This window comes from Tenrec ecaudatus, chromosome 12 (assembly GCF_050624435.1).
Source record: "Tenrec ecaudatus isolate mTenEca1 chromosome 12, mTenEca1.hap1, whole genome shotgun sequence".
Taxonomy (NCBI): domain Eukaryota; kingdom Metazoa; phylum Chordata; class Mammalia; order Afrosoricida; family Tenrecidae; genus Tenrec; species Tenrec ecaudatus.
Genome location: NC_134541.1, coordinates 139,158,819 through 139,180,999, shown reverse-complemented (window position 1 = coordinate 139,180,999; position 22,181 = coordinate 139,158,819). Strand labels below are relative to the sequence as shown.

General features: G+C 54.8%; 1 protein-coding gene across 1 annotated transcript in view; it reads left to right on the top strand.

Moving 5' to 3' along the window:
• The window catches only part of SDK1 (sidekick cell adhesion molecule 1), a 504,911-nt gene that overhangs the window by 328,877 nt on the left and 153,853 nt on the right, over nt 1-22,181 (top strand). Inside the window, exons 9-14 of the mRNA XM_075528195.1 lie at nt 370-564; nt 4,289-4,405; nt 6,339-6,506; nt 8,870-8,972; nt 9,730-9,906; nt 20,053-20,189. Of these exons, the coding sequence (XP_075384310.1) occupies nt 370-564; nt 4,289-4,405; nt 6,339-6,506; nt 8,870-8,972; nt 9,730-9,906; nt 20,053-20,189 (897 nt within the window). The remainder of the gene's footprint in view (nt 1-369; nt 565-4,288; nt 4,406-6,338; nt 6,507-8,869; nt 8,973-9,729; nt 9,907-20,052; nt 20,190-22,181) is intronic.

Below are 22,181 nucleotides of genomic sequence, written 5' to 3'. Positions count from 1 at the left end.
AGGGGGCGGGGGGTGGGAGGAGAACTGAGTCAAGTCCACCTTGAAGGGCTCTTCCTGTACAGCCTTACGAAGACACAAAACTCACTGTCCGCGAGTTTCTGACTCTTAGCAGCCCTGTAGGACAGGGTCGGGCTGCCTCCGTATGTTTCTGAGGTTGTAACTGTTGGCAGCAGCAGCTGCGCCAAGGGAGCTTCCATCTTGGAAACCCAGAAGCCGCTCAACCCTGTCCCACCAGGCCGCTGAGTGGAGCAGACTTGATGGCAGTGGGTTTGGGAGTTTTGTCTCGGTCCTTATAAGGAATGGGTAAGATTTGACTTGTTTCGGTTTGTGGGCTGGTCACTAATGTCCCCTGGTCTCCACGCCTCACAGGGGTCCCACTGCCCACCCTGCAGTGGTACAAGGACTCCATCTCCGTCAGCCAGCTCCAGAACCCTCGCTACAAGGTGCTCCCCAGTGGGGGCCTGCGAATCCAGAAGCTGCTTCCGGAAGACTCCGGAATCTTCCAGTGTTTTGCCAGGAATGCAGGCGGGGAGGTTCAGACCCACACCTACCTGGACGTGACCAGTGAGTATGGCCCTGGACGTGGCCAGAGCCCCAGGCCCACTCTCTGCTGAGCTGGGCCCCACACAAATGGCGCTGTCGCCTTGAAGTGGAGGGACAGGGGCTGCAGCTGGAGGCAGCCAGGCTGAGGAGAACTCTCATTCCAGCCTCTCACTCATAGAAATGCCACAAGGGGGTGGCTATGTCAAACAGAAAATTAGTCGTTCACAGTTTAGGAAGCTGGAATTCTGAGTTCAGGGTGCGTGCTCTTGGGGGAATGGCGCTCTCTCTGTCTCTCTCTCTCTCTCTCTCTCCCCCCAGCATTCCTCGGTTCCCTGTTGATCTCCTCCAGGCATCTGTCTTTCCCAGTTTGTACTTGGTTATCCCAGGGCCTCCTCTGCTCTTCCTAAGCTTTTCATTGAGATTCAGGGTGAAGGTGAACGGAACCAACCAGATTCTGCCCAACAATCCAGACACTTTTGATTTCCTGACACTGACAGCCTCCCCTGCCCATCCCCTCTCTGAGTCTCCTGTCTCCACTCCTCCTTCTCTCCTGCCATTCCCAGCCATCCAAGGGTCCTCCCCAGGTTCAGGCTGCCCCCTGGACCTCACAGCGCTGATTGGTCTCAGGAAGGGGGACCTCCTGGGGTGACTGTCTGGCTCAGAGGCCTCTGCCCCCTGTGGCTGAAGGCAGGGCCACCAGGGTGAGGTCAGTTGCAGGGTGAAGGGAGCCTCTGGGTCCTGCCTGTCTCTGCCTGACCAGTTCTTGCCAGGTGCCACATAATCAGCCGGCCCTGACTCCCGGAGACCCGTGTCCAGCAGGAAGCACTGCTGGTCCCGCACAAGCCTCACAGGTGTCATATCCTGGCCCCTGTGATGGCCACTGCATCCCCCCACCTCACAGATCCCACCAGTGAGCCTGGTGCGTCCGTGCTTTCTTGGATGGGCTGAAGACCCACCCTAGGTGGTGTGGGCCCCTCCACATGACAGAGAGGCCCTGTCCCCAGGAGGGTCACACAGAGGGGTAGCATCCCAACACCTATTTACAGGGACATGAGTCAATCCCTGACATAGGATGTTGCCCTGCCAAAGCCTTGCACCCCAAAGATACCCAGTGCTTCCAAAGTGTGCTTCCAACAGACACCCCAGTGTCCCCTAAAGTCTTGCACCCCAAAGATACCCAATGCTCCCCAAGTCTATGTGCCTGAGACACCTCAGAGTCCCCCCAAGACACCCAGTATATTCCAATGTACATGCAAGACACCCTAGTGATCCCCGAAGCCTTAGACCCCAAAACCACCACCGAGTCAATATTGACGTATAATGACCCTGTAGGATGGGATAGAACCGGCCCTGTGGGTTTCTGAGACTGCGGCTGTTTCTGAGAGTAGAAAGCACTCTTTCTCCTGCAGAGCCACTGGAGGTTTTGAACTGCCAACCCTGCAGGTCGCAGCCAAACAAGTAGTAACCAGTACACTACCAGGCCTCCTTTTACCACCACCCCCACTTTTCCCAGAAGTGTGTGTACTCCCAGGACGCCCCACCCCCACACCCAACTGCTCCCCCCCCCCGCCCCCGCCGCTGCTGCCCTGTGGACCCTGCGTCCCTTTGCCCAGCCCCACTCCCACCTTGAGGAGAGGTGGAGACAAAGGAAAGCGGAATCTCCCTGGGCAGAGCTGGGATGACTCCGCGCCCCAAGCGGCCCCTTCCGATCTTCCCCTTGGCAGCCGTGTCTCTCCTCCTCCTCCATTCTAGTTTTATTGCGCAATTACAGATCTTTCCCGGGTTTCCTTTATTATCCTGTTAACACAAGCACCTCACCCGCTGTCTCTGGGAAAATGAAGTAGGAAGGGAAGGCTTACCCCCCTTCCTTGTGGTCGCCTGCAGTGGCGGCAAGCCGCCCCCCCCCCCCATTCCCACCTCGCAGAATGGTCCCCTTCTCCTTGGCTCCTGCTAAAAACAGTCTTTGTAGGAATCCCAATGCCTGAGAGTGGGGGGAGGGGCAGAGGAGTCTCAGGACTTCCTGGAAAATCTGCAGGCTCCCTGTGCTAAACTCGGGGCCACTTCTTTAAACCCTGCCAGGGGCCAGTTTGGTCTTCTGATGGGGAGCTTCTTTGGGTGCCAGAACCGCTCCGGGCAGTAGCCATGATGTTGGGTAGCGGAGCTGCACATGGTGTTTTGATGGGATAGGGTTCTTGAGAGCCCAGCTGGAAGTGGTGAACCAGGATCCTGGATGGGGTGAGGGCTTGGCACCCCACAACCTGACGCTCAGCATATCTCTGGAAAGGAGCAGAAATGATCCAGGGAGTTTTCCAGACTGACTTTCTATGGGAGCAGACGGCCTCATCATTCTCACCACTGACTCATAACGACCCCTGTAGGACAGGGTAGGGCTGCCCTGTTGACTTCTGTGACTGTGACTCTTCACAGGAGTAGAAAGCCCCATCTTTTTCCCCAGGAGCTGTTGATATTTTTGAACCATGGACCAACCCACTGTATCACCTGGATCTCTCCTGTGAAGGGACAGAGTGAGACAGTGAGGAACAAATTGCCCATCTGTCACGCATTCTCTGTCACTGTTATAGGGCGAAGGCAGACAGAGGTGGCCTGAGACCGCCACAAGTTCTGGGGAAAACAGAATAGGAGGGTCATGGGGTCTTGCGCCCCCACCAACTTGTTGAAGCCTCATAGGCTCCGATAAAACCTGATTCACAAAAGCAGGGAAGGGTCTGGATTTGTGGCTTCTCAGTCACCCCTTGCTGCTAGAGGGGGCAGCAGCCCTGGTGGCACAGGGGTGAAGGAGGTCAGCGACAAACCTGAAGGTCGCAAGTTCAAACCTACCAGCTGCTCCACGAGAGAGAGGTGAGGCCATCTGCTTCTGGAAAGGTGACAGCCCCAGGGGTCCCCATGGGCAGCTCTTCCCCGACTTGCAGGGCCACTGTGAGTGGGGTGGGCACACTGGCATCCGAGGATAATAACAGGAACAGATTCTGAAGGAGGGGAGGTGACAAGGGCCAGGACAGAAGGACAGATGGACAACTCAGTTTTTTTCTCAGCTCCTCACCTCTTGGCTAGCCCCTCACCCCTACCCAAACCCCTCCTCAGGGTTCTGGGATCCAACTGGAAACTGGAAGGGAAGACCCACCTCCGATGGTCACCATGGCAACTAGAGGGTGAACACACACAAGTGGTCCAAGTGATGCTAGGTTGTCCATTTTATCAGCTGGGTTTCTCTTGTCTCTCTCCAAGTAAGACACCTTTCATGAAAGGAAAGACAAACAGCCTTAAATTAAACCACGGTGTGAAACTCACCCACCTGTTGTCACCAACACATGTACCAGGCGGCGGGGCTGCAGACAGGGGTGGGGAGGGGCCGGGCCCTGCTGTCTGCCCGCGTGAGGCCTCAGGTGGGGAGGGCGGCCAGGGAGCAGATGACCATGGTGGAGGACAAGGGGCTGCTTTTCCGACGGGCCCATCAGGATGCTCTGGTCTCTCTGAGGAGCTGGTGGCTGCACTGGGTGGTCCCTGGGTGAGAAAAGACCCCGATGTGTATGCCCTTGGGGTGTCCCGGCCCTCGGAGGAGCACCCACTTGTTTTCAGCCAGCGGGGCTAGTGGTTGGAGCTGAGCCCCTGGGACCCCAGGTTTGGGCATGATAGGAGAGGCCGGAGTCAAGGGGCCCCAGATTGGTAAGGGTGCTGCAATCATTTGAGTGTTTGGTCATGCTGACCAGGCCACTTCTGCACACAGATATTGCCCCCACATTCACGGAGCGCCCAGCTGACACCACGGTGACAGACGGCACAGAGGCCATCCTCACGTGTGCGGTATCGGGGGCCCCCAAGCCCGCCATCACCTGGAAGAAAGGTGGGTGCCCCTCGACCCTTGGCAGCATGGCCTGTGGGCATGGGTGGGTTTGTTTATTCTCAAGATCAGGGACTGGATCCAAGTGAATGCTCACCCAGTGGGTGCCAGACGCTGGGACACAAATGTGAGTCAGACCCGGGAGGGCCTGCCCCCACGGAGCCGTGTCAGGAGGGGGCGCACAATAATAATCACAACTGTGGCAGGGCTGCTCTCCTCTACCTGCAGCCCGTGAAGAGCCATTTGGGTCACCCGTGGCATAGTGGTGATGCCCTGGGCTGCTCACTGCAGGGTCAGCAGTTCAAACCCACGAGCTGCTCCAGAGGAGAAAGACAAGGCTCTCTCCTCCCATGACTATTTAGTACAAGAAACCCATAGGGGCAACTTTTCCCTGTCGTGTAGGATCACTATGAGTTAGAATCCATTCAGTGACAGAGTTTGGCTGGTTATGTATTTGGCCACTCACTGCAAGGTTATTAGTTTGAAACCACCAGCCACTCCAAGGGAGCAAGAGGAGCTGTCTGCTCTGGTCAAGAGTGACAGTCTGTGAAACCCACAGGGGCAGTTCTATACTGTCTTGTAGGGTCGCTGTGAGTTGGCGTCCCCTTGATGGGAGTGAGTTTGGTCTTCTTGTAGCAAAGCATCCGGAGGAGGGAAGTGGATGGCTGAAGGCTCTGCTAAAGGGAAGGTCAGTCCCCACCAAGCACCCCAACGCCCCCAGCCACCCTGGGTGTGGACCTCCTCCACCCCCAACAGTGGTACAAAGGCACGTTGGTGACATTGGCTGCTCATTGGAAGGCTAAAGGTTCCAGTCTACCCAAGGGCCTCACAGAAGGAAGGAAGAGCAGCAGGTAGACTTGAACTGCTGACCTGGCAGCGAGCAGCCCAATGCATGAGCTGCTGCTCCACTATCACTGCCACGGAGCCTATGCCGGCTCAACAGCGACCCTGCAGGACAGGGTAGAACTGCCCCGTGGGTTTCCCAGGCTGCAGCTCTTCACGGGAGCAGAAAACCTCGCCTTTCTCTCTAGGGCTCCCTGGTGATTTCAAACTGCTGACCTTGCAGTGGGGAGCCCAACACGGAACCGCTATGCATCCATCAGCGTGTGCCTGCGCGCGCACACAGCTACTTACATGCACACACACCCCCTTCAAATGCACAAACGTATCAAGAGAATAAGAAGCCACCTTCGGCTCCTCACCTGAGGCAGCATAGGCCCACGTTGGAGTGACTGCTTCACCACAGCGCTCCACGTTGGACAGGGCAGGCATCCTTCGTCCTTTATCCTGACGAGCCGCGCTACAAGAGGGGAGACGTAAGCACAGAGAACTGAAACATGCTTCTGCAAATGCAGGAGGAAATGTTGACCCAACACACGTTTTCCACTCCATCCGGCATTAGCCCCACCACACCCACAACCTGCTTAGAGTAGTGGTTCTCAACCTTTGGGTCGTGACTCCCTTGGGGGGGGGGGCAGATGACCTTATCATGAGGGTCACCTGATTCATCACAGTAGCAAAATGACAGTGATGACGTAGCAAGGAAAATAATGTTATGGTTGGGGGTCAGCACCACCTGAGGACCTGGCTGAAAGTGGCAAGGCATGAGGAAGGTTGAGAACCACTGACTTGGAGGCTAGCCACAGAACTCGGCCATGATGCAGGAGTGTGTGTCTGCCTTAGTGTTTCCTCGTGAAAACGTGAGGGAGGGGCCCATGACTGGGATCCTTCCAGAATCTTCTTTTCATTCAAAAGCTTGTGATGACAAAAACAAACATTTTAGAGGAGGGGAAATAAACCGCTACAATAACCCCCCCTTTGTTACTTTGTATCGGCTGTTGCCCGGGGCTGGGTCCTCCTTCCACCCTAGGTGCCTGCTGTCTGCTGCCAATTGCAAGCCCGCTGCTGACTTGGTCTTTGTCCCCTCTCCATTCAGGGACCCAGGTTCTGGCCAGCGGCTCTGTCCGGCTCCCCAGATTCATGCTCCTGGAGTCTGGGGGTCTGCAGATAAGTCCCGTCTTCGCGCAGGATGCTGGGAACTACACCTGCTACGCTGTCAACACCGAGGGGGCACTGGACGCCTCAGCCAGCCTCACCGTGTGGAGTAAGGGCCGCATTTCCCAGAACGTCCTGTCCATCCTGGCTAAGTCCCAGGCCTGGGGCCAGCATGCCCCCAGGGTGCCCCCAGGGAGCCCAAAGGGCATGAGTCTTTCTACAACCCAAACCCACCGCCTTTGGGTTGATGCCAAGCCCTAGAGACAGTGTAGGACAGCGCATAACTGCCCCTGTGGGCTTCCAAGACTATACGTCTTTATGGGAGCAGACAGCCTCATCTTTCACCCTTGGAACAGTTGGTAGGTTTGAACTGCCGGTCTTGTGGTTCAGAGCCCAATACATAACCCACTCTTTCTACAACCAGGTCACAGAAATAGGTTGAGTAAGTCATTTCCTAGGTTTCCAAAAAAGAATACTTTGAAAACGCAAGCATTTCAGGGGAGATGAGAACACACACACACACACACACACACACACACACACACACACACCCCTTGAAGCAGGATAGCATGTTGGTGTAGTAAAAGGCCAGGGGAAAAGAGGAAGACTCTCAACGTGCTGGATGGACACAGTGGCTGCAACCGTGGCTCAAACACAGGAACAACCGTGCGGACGGCGCAGGGTGCTGCCGTGTTTCTCTCCCTTGTTGGAATCAACTCAACATAACCAAGATTTCTGCCCAGGAACAGCTCAGTGCCTGACGTGCTGTGTTGGTTAGTTTTATGTCTTCCCCGGAGAGCTGCATTGGGAAGGAAAATCCTCAGGAAGCTCGTTTTCCTTTGTGCGTGTGTGTGCGTTTCCTGCTCTCTCACCGTTAGAGTTAAAACACGCCCGGTGTATGCAACATGAATATTTCTTCTCTTTTACAAGTGAATTAAGAGAAAGAGCCTGGCCCTTTCTCTGGCTTTTGTCTGTCCTCATGTTGGTCTAGCAGGCAGGCGTCTGAGCTGCAGAATAAATTCCTTTACAGAATCTAAGGATTGGAGCACTAAGTACCACGCACAAGCACACACCCTTTTAGAAACTTCAATGGCTGGGGTGTCCCCCCCCCTTCTTCATTCAAACGTATCTCGGTAAAACTCCATTGTTCAAAGAGGCAGGAGGCAGCTCCCTCTACCAGTCCCTCTACCAGTCCCTCTGCCGCAGCGCGGTCGGACTTGCTCCAGTGGGGGATTCGGTGAACACGCCGTACTTATGGGAAGTCCTCATTGTCATTCTGGGCTTCCAACTCCGTTTGCTTTTCCTGCGATGGGGCTGGTGTCCACTTTGAAAAGTGACCCTTCTCTCACTTAGGAGGAGTTCTGAGAATACTATGAGCTGAGGAGCAGTTGATACAAATACCCATACTGTTGGCACAGACGAAAAAACGACTTTCTGTTCCTCTCCGGGTCGACTCTAATCCACCCTCCTGGTCCATTGCATCCGCCTCCACCCAAATCCATGGAACCTGAGGCAGAAAGGGGCCAGAGGCACTGGGAGGAATCGCCCACTGATCACCAAGTGGGGAATCCGGAGCACCTGCGCAGATTCTAAAGGATGCCAACACCAGGGTGATCGGTGGGGCACGGTTAGGGCTTACAGAGCCCTTTCACGTGCAGTGAGGTTGGTACCATCAAGTTGGTCCAAGTCACAGGACCCCCGTGCACAACAGAATGAAACTCTCCGGTCCCGTGCCATCCTCAGCAGCAGTGCGGTGTTGGAACCTGTGGTCGCAGCCTTGTGTCCGTCCATCAAATGAAGGTCTCCCTCTCTGAGGCTGGTGCCCTTACCAAGCATGATGGCTTCTCCGGGGGGGCCGGCCCCCCTGAGAACAGGCCCAAAGAGCACGGGATGAAGACTCACTCTCCTTGCTTCCCAGGAGGACTTCTCCCGAGATTATAACAGTCCTTCTCCTGGTAGTCCATGGTTTACTCAGTATTTGTCCCCAACACACTCGCTCAAAGGCAGACAGTCTCTGGTCGTCCTTGTTCATTGGCCCAATTTCCACACTATGAGGTGAATGAGCACACTTGTCCCTGCCTGATGCCCATCGGCACTGCAGAAGAAACACCGTTGGCAACCCCTCTGCAAAGACGCTGCCCGGGACGAGTCCACAGAGCTCAGGGCCCCTCTGCGGCACGTGGGGTAGCCGGGAGTCAGACTCAGCTTGGTGGCCTGGGTTTAGTGGTAAGCCTGCTGTACCTTCTAGAAGCACGTGAAAGTTCTGGGGTGCTGGGGAGGGGCGGGGACGCTGCTGAAACGTGAGTCCAGCTCTAGGGTGTGTCTGCGCTTCCACGCAGACTGTTGTGGCCCCGGCAGGAGGACGCATGCCCATGGAGGCGGTTTCTCCCTCCCATCTGAGGACCATCTCTCACCTCCAGAGGAAGGCGGCTCTGGGCAGTTGTAACTCCTGTCCTTGTGTTTTCCTTGCAGACCGGACATCCATTGTCCGCCCTCCTGAGAACGGCGTGGTAATCAAGGGTACCACAGCCTCGCTGCAGTGTGGAGCCACCCATGACCCCAGGATTTCTGTTCGGTCAGTATCACTGTGGCCGTGTGCGCCCCTGTCTGGCTGGTCTCTATCCTGTGCGCGCTGGGCACCAGGAGCAGCGTGGAGGCAGATACCCATCTCCTGGGACTTGGGAAAATGTTGGCTTCAGATCCGGGATGGTGGCATCGTGCACCGGATGCATCACATCAGTCCTGTTTTCCACCCCAGCCCAGTGTTGTCTAGACGGGGAGCGGTGCCCAGGCTAATCTACTCTCCTCAGCGCACCCAGAGGGACTGGCCAGGACTGTTTGTTCAGGAGCAAGGGAAGTGGGCAGGGGGCGGGGACAGGTGGCCAGGCAGCCTGCTGTGTCTCCAAAGGCACGTCACAGTTTTGGGAAAACAGTCAACAAGATAAGGAATCTGAAACCCTCCGTGGGTTATGACAGCATCGCACTGCTGAGCACAAGGTGCTGCCATTGTTAGGTGCCTTTGAGTCTGTCCTGACCGAGGGCGGCCCCGTGAACCAGAGCATGACATACGGCCTGGTCTGAAGCATCTCTAACTCCCACGGAAGAGTGATGCATGTTACAAAGTAACACCGTGTGTTACAAACCAACCTGCGCCCTTGAATCGCTACTGTAGCAGGCTTTATAGGGGCTGGGACAAGGATGTGTCTGCCCAGATGGAGGTGACATGGCCCCTGGCTATATAGTCACCAGGTGGTCCGTGGTATGTGCCAGGGGACGGAGGGCCTTGTGACCCTGCCCCTGGGGGCTCCCTAATGGACGCCCTTGGCCTTCAGCTACGTGTGGCGGAAAGACAACGTGCTCATCAGCCCTTCGGGCAGCTCCAGAATCGTGCTGGCGCAGGACGGATCCCTCATCATCAGCCAGACGTGGTCGGGCGACATCGGGAACTACACCTGCGAGATCGTGTCCCAGGGCGGGAACGACTCCCGGGCGGCCCGCCTGGAAGTGATGTGAGTACTGGGCTGTGGGGGTGGGGGAGGCCCTTCTCACGGTGTGAGTGTACTCGGGGCGGGGGGCACTGATGGAGCAGTTGGCCACCCAAGGCTTCATGACACGCGTCGATACGTGACTGATTAGCACCCCACCGTGTCTCCGAGAGCTTCCCGCGTTTTCTGTTTCTCTCCCTCCTCCCACGCCCCTCCCTGCCTCCTCCCCGTCTTCTGGGGTGACTGCGTGGGGGCCGCCCTGATGTGGCACTTACTCTTACTGCTTGGCTGATCGTGGACTGGAGTGGGTGGAGGTAGGTACAGACCTCGAGCGGGTCTGAGGGCCGTCGTCTGAAAGGCTTTACCAGCCTGGTCTATTTTATTGTTTTGACTCTGCCACAGTTTCTCCGCTCTTTAGTCGGGATGAGCTCCTAATTATCTGACTCGTGGAGGAAAAACTGACGTTGTCAAAGATTTCACTGTACTTGAAGCCACGATCCAAACACAAAGAAGCAGCCTTCGCCGGGAAACCAAGGGGCGTGGTTGCCCCAGTGGGTTTCCAAGGCTGCAAAGCTTTACTGGGACAAAAAGCTTCATCTTTCTCCCAGGAACGGCTGGTGGATTAGAACTCCTGTCCTTGTGGTTAGCAGCCCAATGGGGCATCTGTTATGCCACCAGGACTCCTCTCAAAACTCTCAGACACAAAGCCACCCAGTCGATTCCCTACTCACAGTGACCCTATAGAGCTGGGTAGCACTGTCCCTGTGAGTTTCCTGGGATGAGAATCTTTCCAGGGGTAGACAGCCTCCTCTTTCTCCTGTGGAGCAGCTGGTGGTTTCGAACCGCTGACCTTACAGCGAGAAGCCCATGTTTAACCCACTGTGCCACCAGGCCTCCTTGTGCTCTGCTCCGTCGCCATGCACATTTTGAGAGTGTTATTTTATCAGCTCAGGTTTAGAAAGGCCCTTCCTTAGTCCCGATAGTTGCCTTTTAAGCTTTTATCCTCAACAACCCCCTTGCCCGAGCCGAGCCCCGACTTGGCACCACAGGGCGCTCAGCTCCACTTTGCGGCCCCCTTCAGATATCAGGAAGACCAAGCTTCCACTTAGTGGCCATCAGAGCACCCACCCGTGGGAGCCTGCAGGGCAGGCCCTGTGAGCTGAGGCTAAGAGCGGAAGCCGGGCTGACTGCCTCTCGGTGGGTAAATGGATACTTCCCATTAAGTCTTTTGAAATCCTGGAAATAGCCCAGTGGAGGCCTATTACTCCCAATCTAGTCTTACCTGGGGAGTCCCAGCACCTAGGTGGGGACCGTTAAGCTGCTCACCCGTGCCCTTCGCCTCCTTCTCTGCTCTGGGCCTCGGCAGCTAGAATGCCTGCTGACACATTTGAGCTTTCTAACCTGTGTTTATCTGCCTTTAAAAAAGGAAAAAAGGTGCCTTCCCAGGTACCCCTGAGCACAGAAGCAGAGACACAAAAACCGGAAGGTGCAGGATCATGAAGAGCCATTGCCGGGCGCCTGCAGCCCCGCCAGGCCCTCCCTGCCAGGTTCCATCAGAAGAGACAATTCCTCCAGAGATTTCTCCTAGACTCGGAGGAGATTGTGCATACAAATCACTCCCAGGAAACAGGCCGTGGGCACCACAAGTGGAACTGGGCTTCGTGTGCCTTTGAACCCTTACAAACAGAAGGCGCATGCAGGCTCTCTATCCACGAGCAGGTCGCTCGGCGAGGCTGTGCGTGGATGAACAAGCAGCTCTGCTTGGGGACTCAGAGAGCTCTAGCATGTCTAGTCTTTAGCCACTCCGGAGAGCCATCTGCTGTACCCTCGGTGCCCAAGGAAAACCCCCTCCCACTGCTAGACTCCCCTTCTTCTGCAAGAGTCCTTGACCCCTTGAAAGGTTAGCCCCTGGGTTTGGGGCAGAGGAGCCCCTGAAACCTCCAGGAGAAGCTGGGGGTGGGTGGGGGCGCTCAGGTCCAATTACACTCAAAGTTACTCCTGTGGAGGTGATGCTGACTCACAGTGACGCCACAGGGCAGAGTAGCCCTAAAGCAGTGGTTCTCAACCTGGGGGTTGAATGACCCCTTCACAGGGGTCAGCCGAGTCATAACAGTAGCAAAATGACAGTTATAAAGTAGCAATGAAAATAATTTGATGGTTGGGGGGTCACCACAGTGTGAGGAACTGTATGAAAGGGTCGCAGCATTAGGAAGGTTGAGAACCACTGCCCTAGAGGGAGAGAGTAGAAAGAACAACCTCTGTATATGCCCAGGCCTATAAATCTTGATGGGAGCAGACAGCCTCATCTTTCCCCAACAGAGTGGCTGGCAGTTTCAAACCGCTGACTTGGCGGTTATGAGCCCAGCATAGAACTCACAGTGCCACACGGCTCCCAGGTGCACTGGTCTGTAAATTGTGGTTGAGCAGGCACGCAGCAGAGTACACCGTCTCAGCAACTTCTGCGGTTCGACTGGGTGATATTGCAGACATCTTCAAGGTGTGCAAGCACTCACACTCGCTTTTTGGATGTCCTCCTTGGGCATTAACGTGAGCTCACCGTCCTCCCAGGTTCCTGTTCACCCTTTGAGCTGCTGCTGTCCTCCTGGCCCCACACAGCGTGTTCTTGAAAGAGATAGGATGCTCGACCAGACTGACTTTACTGCTCAGGCTGCATTCGGATCTGGCTTACAAAACACTTCGGGGTTTTCTCTGTTTAGGTTTGATTTGGGTTTGAAGTTTGAAGAGTGCATTAGGGCAATAGCTGTGGGGCTTCATCCATCCTCCATAGTCCAGGGAAGTCTGGCATCCTGGAGAATCTGAAAGTCTGCTCTTCCCACCCCCCTCCCCACTTAGATCAGGATTCTTCTTGGGAATCTTTGATCAGAATGTCCAGAATGGTCCCTGGGCACCCACCATCAGGTGTTTTCATTTCAGGGCGAAAGAGGCGATGGTTCACAGAGGCACTTAGCCACACATTTCATATCCTATTCCCGCTTCTTCTTCTTCTTAGCCCTTCCTCCAGGGAATGGTGTGTGTCTGCACTTCACTGCTCCTGGGCTGTCTGGCCCGCTCCTTGCCTTCCAGGTTCTTTCTGCCCTGCTCATGCCGCCCACTGCCCCTCAACTGCCTGTTTGATGGGCCTCAGTTATCTCTTGTCCCCATGGCTTGGCTGGTGTCTCCTGGACCCTGCCCACCCATCCTGACACATAAACATGCCCCGTCCACCCCCTCAAGGCTTTGCAGCACCCATTGTAACCCTCTGTCCCTGCGGTGCTCCCAGTGCATGTTAGAAGCCTCTTTCCACGGCCTCGTCCCCTGGTGAAGCGCTAGCCCTGCCGACAAGTCTCTGCAGCAGGGTCACCCAGAGAGTGCTTGAAGCACAATAAGACCTATGGCTGTCGGCTCACCTGGGACCCCACCGGTGTGGGTAGAACTGTCACCCGTAAGGTTGCTGATGGCTGGTCCTTCAGAAGCTCATCGGCACACCTTCCTCTGCGGAGCCTCGGGCTGGGTCAGAACCCCCAGTGTCTTGGGTAGCAGCCACGCTGGTGAACCATTTGTACCACCCACGGTTTCCAGGTGCTGGTTGGTGATTCGCTGCTGCAAGTTAACACCCAACTCATGGTGACCCCATGCACCGCGTAAAGAAATGCTGCCTGATCCTGTACACATTGGACCATGGGGACTCCATAATCACCCCAACCTGCTGCTGTCAAGTCCATCACGAATCACAGTGACCCCAGGAAGACAGGGCAGAACCAAGCGCCTCATAGGCATTCCAAGACCGCAGATCTTCATGGAAGATCTTTCTTTCCCTCACAGAGCAGCTGTTGGGTTCAAACCATCAACATTTTGCCGGGCAACTGAGCGCTTAACCATTGTGCTGCCATGGGTCCTTGGGTGAGAGGTTGGTTGGTTGCTTGGAGGTTGGTTGGTTGCTTGGAGGTTGGTTGGTTGATAGGTAAGTAAGTTGGTTGTTTGGAGGTTGGTTGGTTGGTTAGTTGCTTGCTTGCTTGTAGGTTGCTTGGCAGATTGATTGGTTAGTTGGTAGGGTGGTAGCTTAGAGGTTGATTGGCCAGTTTCTTTGTAGGTTGGTTGCTTGGAAGTCAATTGGTTGGTAGGCTTGGAGGTTGGTCGATCAGTTTGGTTGGTGGGTTGGTTTCTTGGTAGTTTGGTTGCTTGGAAGTTGGTAAGTTGATTACTTGGTAGGTTGGTGAATCAGTCAGTTGGTTGACTGGTTGATTGGTGGGTTAGTTAGTTGACTGAATTCATGAGTGAATAAATATATCATATCTATATTTATATATCATATGTGTATTATCACACACATATCATTGATTTGTGATATCAATAATATATGTGTATCATATATACCAATGATGTGCATGTATGTGTGTATATATATATATAAACATAAATGATATATGTATGTGGGACATGTATATCTCACTGGCCATTTGAAGCCCCCCTGACTCTCCTGACTCCTTCCTCTTACCTACAAGGCTCGCATGTCCTGGTCAGCTCGCAGTGTGTAAACAAGCTCACCTGACCCTCAGGCCACACTCTGCAGAGAAACATCCTGGGTTCTGCCCTGGGCCTGCTTCTCTCCCCACTCTTCTGTAGCTCAGGTGGAATCTATTTCTGTTTTGTTTCTTTTTATTACCGGGGGATGAGCCCAGGGAGTTCACGTAGCCCACGATGTCATTTGCATTTTTAAAACTACCTTTGAGAGTGCCGATCCCATCCATCATTGGTAGCAAACCAGTACGTGTTAGCGCTTCACAAAGACTCTGTCAGCAGAAGCCAAATTGCATATTTCCAATAGAGCACATTCTTTTTGTTCTGCACCATTTTATGTTTGACTGATTTACATAGCTTTCCTCCTATTTGCTTATTTGATTTCCTCTAACTAGAATACATTTCTTTTACTCCTTGAGCAAAAGCTGTAGTCTCCATCACATAACAAGCTTCCTGTGACGAGAAAACACCTTGGCCTTAAAGACAGAGGCACCGGCAGGTGTGTTTGCTGCCCAGGTAGGCACAGCCAGGATGCAGGGCCGACGGCGGAGAAGCTTCTTCCTGGTGACTGTAGCACAGAACCAGGACTCTGATCCCAGGGAAGGTTGACAGCCGGATCCTGTCAGACCCAGGTAGAGTTTAGTGATAAGAACAACCTGCCACCGCAGGCCACTTTAGGGTCCGGGAGCCCTTCCGTGCGGCAAGTGCGGGATCCTTCCGGGATGTACTCCGTGGTGTAAGGAAAGAGAGGGAGATGTGAAGGGAAGAAGAAAGCCGTGTCAGAGTGTAGAAGGGATTGAGAGGGACGTGTGCTAAGCAGTGACCCCCGCCCCTCACCCCCCCTCCCAGTTCAGGGAAGGGTCAGGGACTTGGTTAAGGGAGTAGACAAGGCGCACCCCAAGCGGGCTTTTCAACCACTGGCCGTTTGCTCTGTGGCTAAGCTTGGTGCTCGCAGCCCACACCCCCCAGCCACACCCTCCCACCAACGGGGCCAGCCTCTGGCCCACCGTGCCCATGCCCTAGCCTCAGTTTCCCCACCGGCACACAGGGCACACGGGGCCATTGTGCTCCAGGCTTGTGGGGATGGAACGGGCCCAGGCTTCTAGAATCCTGGCACAGAGCCCAGCTCAGCTCAGAGCATCACGAAGCATTCTAATGTCGCTTGTCTTGCTGAGTCGATGCCGATGAGTAAGACCCCTACCCGCACGCATAGTGTCCCCCGTGTGTCCAGGCAGAATGAGGCCCCAGAGGGCTTCCCTGCCCAGGGTCCAGCTTTCAGATGTATATGATACTCACTGAGAACACTGTGACGGGGCTTGTCTGTGCCTCAGTGCTCAAAGTGATGTCTTCGCTCTTGAACATTTTCATGAGGTCCTGTAGGGGCCCAAAGGCTGCTTCCCTGGGCACTGCCCATCTTTCCCCAACTCTCCTGCTGCGGGTACTGGTCCAGCTGTGAGGCTAGAGGCGGTACAATCCATACTGAAGTCCGTTGTCCTTGAGCTTCAGCCGGGGATGCGTCACTCCGGTCCTCTTGGCTTCTAGCAAGCAGCACTGTGCTGTCTGCACGTCGCAGGGGGTGGACCAGCCCTCCTCCAGCCCGGCTGCAGTGTCCTTCTGCACATGGTCCAGCTTCCAGGGTGATTTGCTCGGCATGTGGTTTGATTACACGTGGTGATATTACGCAACCCTGACGCCCACCTCTCCTGGTTTTAAACCACTCAGTTTCCCCTTGTTCTGTTCAAATGCTACCTGCCTCTTGGTCCGTCTGTGTACAGGTTTCACATGAACACAGGGAGCGTCCTGAGTTTCCCGGTCTCTGCGATGCTATCTAAGTACTGATCTTCAGCAGCGCAGAGGCAACGAGACCTCACTGAACAGAGGGCATGAGAGCCCAGCCGCCTGCAGGAGTGGACAGAGCCGGTGGGGAAGCTCAGTGTGGCTGACAAGGGAGGGGTAACTGGCCAGGGGTCTGCTTTGTCCCTCTGTGTGACAGGGGCAGTGTCCGCCATCCTGGGTGGTTTGCACAGACACATGGGGGGAGCAGTCTTCAAGTGTCTCTTTCTATATAACTTGGGAGCCCCCTGGAGGGCAGGCCTGTTTCCTGGGGAGACTCCACACCCTGCAAACAGCTCTCTATGCAGAGCTCTCCAGAGGGGCCAGCAGCTCCCGAGGCTTTGGGGTTGATTAATTGCCAAATCACTTACAGTCCCAATTAGCATAGTATCCTCCCTCCCCCAAGTGGAGGCCTGCTCTGTGTAGCCCAGAGGAGTGGAGAGAAAAGCTCATTTACAGAGCGGAGGACGGCAGGACTCACACCCAAGGCAGTGGGGCCGTTTCTCTGAAGCACACACTCCTGACAATGGTGTACTAAGGGAGGAGCAATTTGGTGACACTTGGAGAGAGTTCTTGCACCCTCATAATCTCCATTGCTGCAGAGAGAAGTCACAGAAGATGGGTCTGACCAAGTCCTGTGACCAGGTCGCTAATGCACCTTAAAAGGACAGAGCTTTTCATACGGAGTGGGGGAACAGACTTGTGTGATCCACTTCTGTCAACCAGTCCCCCATAATTGATACAACTTTACCAATTATTTTCTCTTAAGTTGTTTGTGGGATTGTTTTTTTCTCAAATACATCAACATGGTCTCTTGCACCAGAAGTCTGGGTTTGCTGGTGTTGGTGATGATGGTGGTAGAGACGGTTGTGGTGGTGGTGGTGGTAGTGGTGGAGGTGATGATGATGGTGATGGTGGTGGTGGTGAGGATGGTGGTGGTGATGATGGTGGTTGTGGTGGTGATGGTGGTGGTGGGGATGGTGGTGGTGGGGATGGTGGAAGTGCTGCTGCTGCTTCGGGTGTGTCTATTGATCCTGATGACCTTCCCTCATCCCTTTCACAGACAGGACTTAGCAGGGGTATGTGTTTCCATCCTTCTTCCCTTGTCTCTCTCCTTTGTCACCTTGTCTGTGCATCACCTGCAGAAGTCACACTATCACTGTCGATCATTTGTCTCCTTTACCAAGGTGGCAGCAGGCTGGGGAGATCCCAACTCCTGCCAGAAGAGAGGATTTTCTGAAAGAGGTGCAGAATCCAGCTCCACAGCAACACACACAAAACCACACTGCCACCGAGTCAGGCTGATGCACAGAAACCCTCCAGGACAGGCTGGAACCGCGCCACCGGCAACGCGGCACAGAGGACCTTTGAAAGACTATGCAGAACCGGAAACTCTGTCCTTATCAGACAAGTTTGGGTTGTCGGGGAAATTAAACCCACACTTAGCTGAGCCTTCCAGCGATGAGGGACAAACGAGGCACTGATGCATTCTGGGAGTCCTGGTGGCATAGTCCTTAGGAGCTGGGCTGCAATCCACAAGGCCAGCAGTTCAGACCCTGGGGTTCTGAGACTGTCGATGTTTATGGGAGCAGACGGTCTCATCTTTCTCACAGTGGCTGGTGGGTTTGAACCAGCGAGCTTTCAGTTAACAGCTCAACATGCAACCTACTGTACCACCGGGCTCCCTGTAGATGGACTGTCTTTAGAACGACTATCAGAAAATGACTTTGCCGTGTCCCAGCCTCGTGGGTCCATCAGGAGAAACTCCATCGCAATCCTTCAAGACAATTAGACGTTTCCCTGCTACTTCTCTCAGCAGAACAGCACAACCATCACCGAACCAGACCAAGCCCGTAGCGACGCGCAGGGACCCTCCAGGACGGGGCAGAACCGCCCCCGTGCGTTTCCGAGGCTGGAACTCTTTACAGAAGTGGAGAGCCCTGTCTTGCTCCCATGGTTTTGAACTGCTGACCTTGGGGGTCGCAGCCAGCTCATAAGGACTACACCACCAGGGCCCCCAGAATGCATCAGTGCCTCGTTTGTCTCTCATGGCTGCAAGGCTCAGCCAAGTGTGAGTTTAATTTCTCCAATAATCCAAACTTCTCTGTTAAGGAGAGAGTTTCCGGTTCTGCATTCATCTTTCAAAAGTCCTCTTGCTGCTTTGCCAGGGGCGCTGAGTGACAAGAGAGATGGGGGGATGGGGTTCTTACAGAAAGCACAGGCTCCAGCTGCAGTGGGCAGTGGTGGGGTGGTGATGGGGGTGGGGAGCAGGCTTCATTTCCTCCCAGCCCTGAGTCTGTGCAGTGGTGGGGGGGAAATCACGTTATGCATGGGGTCCTGTGCTGGGCACAGCCATGGGCCTGGACAGCGGGCTTCTGGGCATAAAGAAGAAGCTCACCGTTTGTGGGTGCAGCTGGGCCTGGGAGTTCAGTGTCTACAGATTAGGGATGGGGGGCTCTCAAAACAATTCTTTTGAAGTGCTTGAGTTCTCTTTCTTTAAAGCGATTTGCATCTCCCAACCCTGCTGGTGGAGTGGGCTCCACACTGAACTGCTAACCACAAGGCCAGCAGTTTGAACCCACCAGCCGCTCCAAGGAAAACAGAGGAGGCTGTCTGCTCCTGTAAAGACCAGTGGGCTCATGAACCCGCAGGGAGAGCTCCCGCTGTGCTCTGGGGTCGCTGTGAGTCAGCTGGACTGGGTGGCAGTGAGTTTTGAGTTTCACCTCCCTGGGTCCTAACCATAAAGTCAGCAGTTCTAAACCACCAGCTTCTCCAACGGAGAAGGACGGTCTTTCTCCCCCGTAAAGAATTGTGGTCTCAGAAACCCTGCCCGTGTCCTTTAAGGTTGCTATGAGTTGGCATCGATTCGATGGCCGTGAGTGGTTTTTTTCCTCTCTTTCTTTTCTGATTTAAAACTTAGCTCACAATTCCAGAGAAAACAAGGTGGCCAGGGCAGCCCCCTCTTATTCTTTATCCCACTAATTTAAAGCTGCTGTCCACACTAGAAATATTAGTTTGTTTATACACGGTGCACATGGGTTAGAGGAAGCTGTGTTTCTTAGAGAGCTGCTGGCGCTAACAGCTTAATAAATTTCCAAGGGTAATGAGGACATCTTTTTAAATTAAAAATACCAAGTATAATTATGGCCTTTGGTGCCGACCCCTGAGGGTCAGCGGTAATTGATGCCCACGACAGAGCAGAAACTAGTTAGTAAGTGAGCCAGGTCACACCAGCGTTCCCTCTGCCCAGCGCCGCCCAGGACATTCATTGAAGGGGCAGGCAAGCGGCGAACGCAGAACCGGTCCTGCCCCATATTTATGGGCTGGAAGGTTAAATGCTGGCTCTGGGCAGGGTGTGATTTTAAGGTTGCGGAACTTCTGGGGAGAAAGTCTCGCAGTTGGTTTTCGTCTCCGAGCTGCTAGCAAATCCTGATGGTTAGCACCTGCCTTCTGGGATGTGGTTGCTCTCAGCGCCTGTCTGCGCCCTGCCGCCGTCAGTGTGCTGCTGTTTGTCATGTCTGTGGGGCATCTGAGAGGGTTGGCATCCACCTGGAATTGCGGTACCCGAGTCACCACCACCCAACTGAACACAGGATGACAATGTTACTCTGCCCACAAATGAAGAAGCTGTACTGTATAAGAAAACACACGTGTGTGTGTGTGTGTGTGTGTGTGTCGGTCGTCGGGGCATGCCCTGTGTCATCGGAGTTCATCACAGGACACTCCAGGGCTGCCTGAGGTGAGGGCCCAGGTGAATCCCGGCACTGACCATGTGACGGTATCTTTCCTTCTCTCTCCCCATGCTCCTTTGCCTCCCAGTGAGCTGCCTCATCCACCGCAGAACCTCCTGGCCAGCCTAGTGGAGTCCCTGAACCCCTCGGTGACGCTGTCCTGGGTGCGGCCCTTTGACGGGAATAGCCCTGTCCTCTTCTACATCGTGGAGATCTCCGAAAACAGTGAGTAGCCCCTTGGGCGGTCACCACAGGCAGCGGCCAGATTCCCGTCTGTCCCCTCAATGTCCAGGCCTTTCCCTCCAGCTCAGGAGCTGGAGGAGGTGACAATAAAGAGAGGTGGAGAGAGGGGGAACTCTGGGGCAGCTGGGGACGGCGCAGGGTTCAGAACCCTCCCTGTGGGGCTGGACTTGAGGACCAAGGCCCAACTGAATGGCTTGGTGTGGTCGTAAGACCCTTTTAGGCCTGGACCTGAGCCCAACCCCAGCTCACCTGGCAGCCCAACAATAGGGGCTGCCAAGGGAGCAGTGAGACACCAAGAGGAACAAGTTCCTCAGAGCCGTGGACTCCAAGGGCAGCCCGGGCCCCAAGCCCAGCTCTGCAGGCAGGCAGGCTGGTGTCAGGCAGGAAGGGGACTGGAGACATAAGCTGGGACATGCAGGGCTCCATGGAGATGTGAATGGGTGAGTGAGAGACCAGCATGCTCCACAGCTTCCCTCAAAGCAGCAGCTACGAATCTGGGTCAGGGGCACTGATGTCTCCTGCATGCTGACGTCACAGTTTCTGTAGCAGTAGGCACAGCCCGTGTAGTGACCAGGCCTGCGATAACAACGACAGGCCCAATGGCAATCACGGGCATAAGAATAGTCGGTGACGCGTCCGGTGGGCGCCTGCCGGCCCTCACCTTCCCAGACCCCTCCACGGCGTTATGCCTCATTATTCTTGCCTTTGCATTACTTTCCCAGAAGCCTCTGCTGTCCTCTCCTAGCACCCTCTACCTTGCCGTAGCCTCACTGGCGCTTCTCCTTAGCCTTCTGCTCAGCAGGGTGGTAGATTCCCCTGGCCTCTCCCGGCCCCTCCTCACTGGCCTGTGTGCCATCTGCTCCTGGCGAGTCTCCCGCACCTCACTGCAGGGGAGGGGCCTGCAATGACCATGGAATCCTTGGGGGTGCTGTTACCCGCCCCCCCTCCCCCAGCATGGTAACTGGTCACCAGTCGGGTCTGCAGTGCCCACCATTGGGCATAGAAGAGGGCCTCGCTTGGCCATTGAAGTGAAGGGCTGGGAGAAATGGGGCTGAGTGGGCAGAATTGGACCCCTCACAGCCAGCCCCAGCCCCGGTGTCACCTACTGCACCAGGAGACCCCAACCCTAAGCACCCTCCTGCAACCCAGACTCACCTTTCCCAGGGAGCTGAGCCCTTCTCTCGTCATGGTCTGGGTTAGTCCAGGGAGGCAGAGGAACACATTGATAGACACTCGCGTGTGTTTGAGCTCCGTGTGGTCGCGGCTGTGGCAGTCCATCCCGTCAGTTGGCCTTCCTTTTCCTCTGGCCCCCTCTGCTTTCCTAAGCATGATGTCCATCTCCAGGGACTGGCCTCTCCCGCCCACACGCCCACAGTCCATGAGATGAAGTCCTACTGTGCTCATCTCTAAGGGGGCATTCTGGCTGCACTTCCCCCAGACATTGCTGTGTTCTTCTTTTGGCCTCTTTCATTCTTCTTTACCAGCATCCTAATTCAGGCGGGTCGATTCTTCCTTGCTCAGTGTCCAACTGTCACACGCACAGGAGCTGACTGAAGATGCCGTGGGCAGCACTAGGCAGGTCAGTGAGGGAAGCGAGGAGATGAGTGAGCGTATGCATCCCTCGAAACATTTGAGATGAAAAGGGCAGCATTGGCCCAAGGACAGAGGACAGAAGAGTTAGGAAGAAAGAGAAATGGAAACGGAGGAAGTAGGATAAGTAATGTGACATTTCAGGACTGCAGTGCAGCGTGAGCTGTTGACTGGATCGCTCCCTCATCCAGTGAACGATAAAAATGAGCAGCTGGAAAGATCCCTTTAGCAGGAAGACAATAGCAGATAACAGTCAGATAATAGATTAGATATGACAGCCCTTAGGTAGGTTAGATCGGATTAAACTCGATATGTAGATGATAGATAATAAATGGATACATGTGTGGAGATAGGTAGATTACATAGGTAGATGATAGCTAAAAC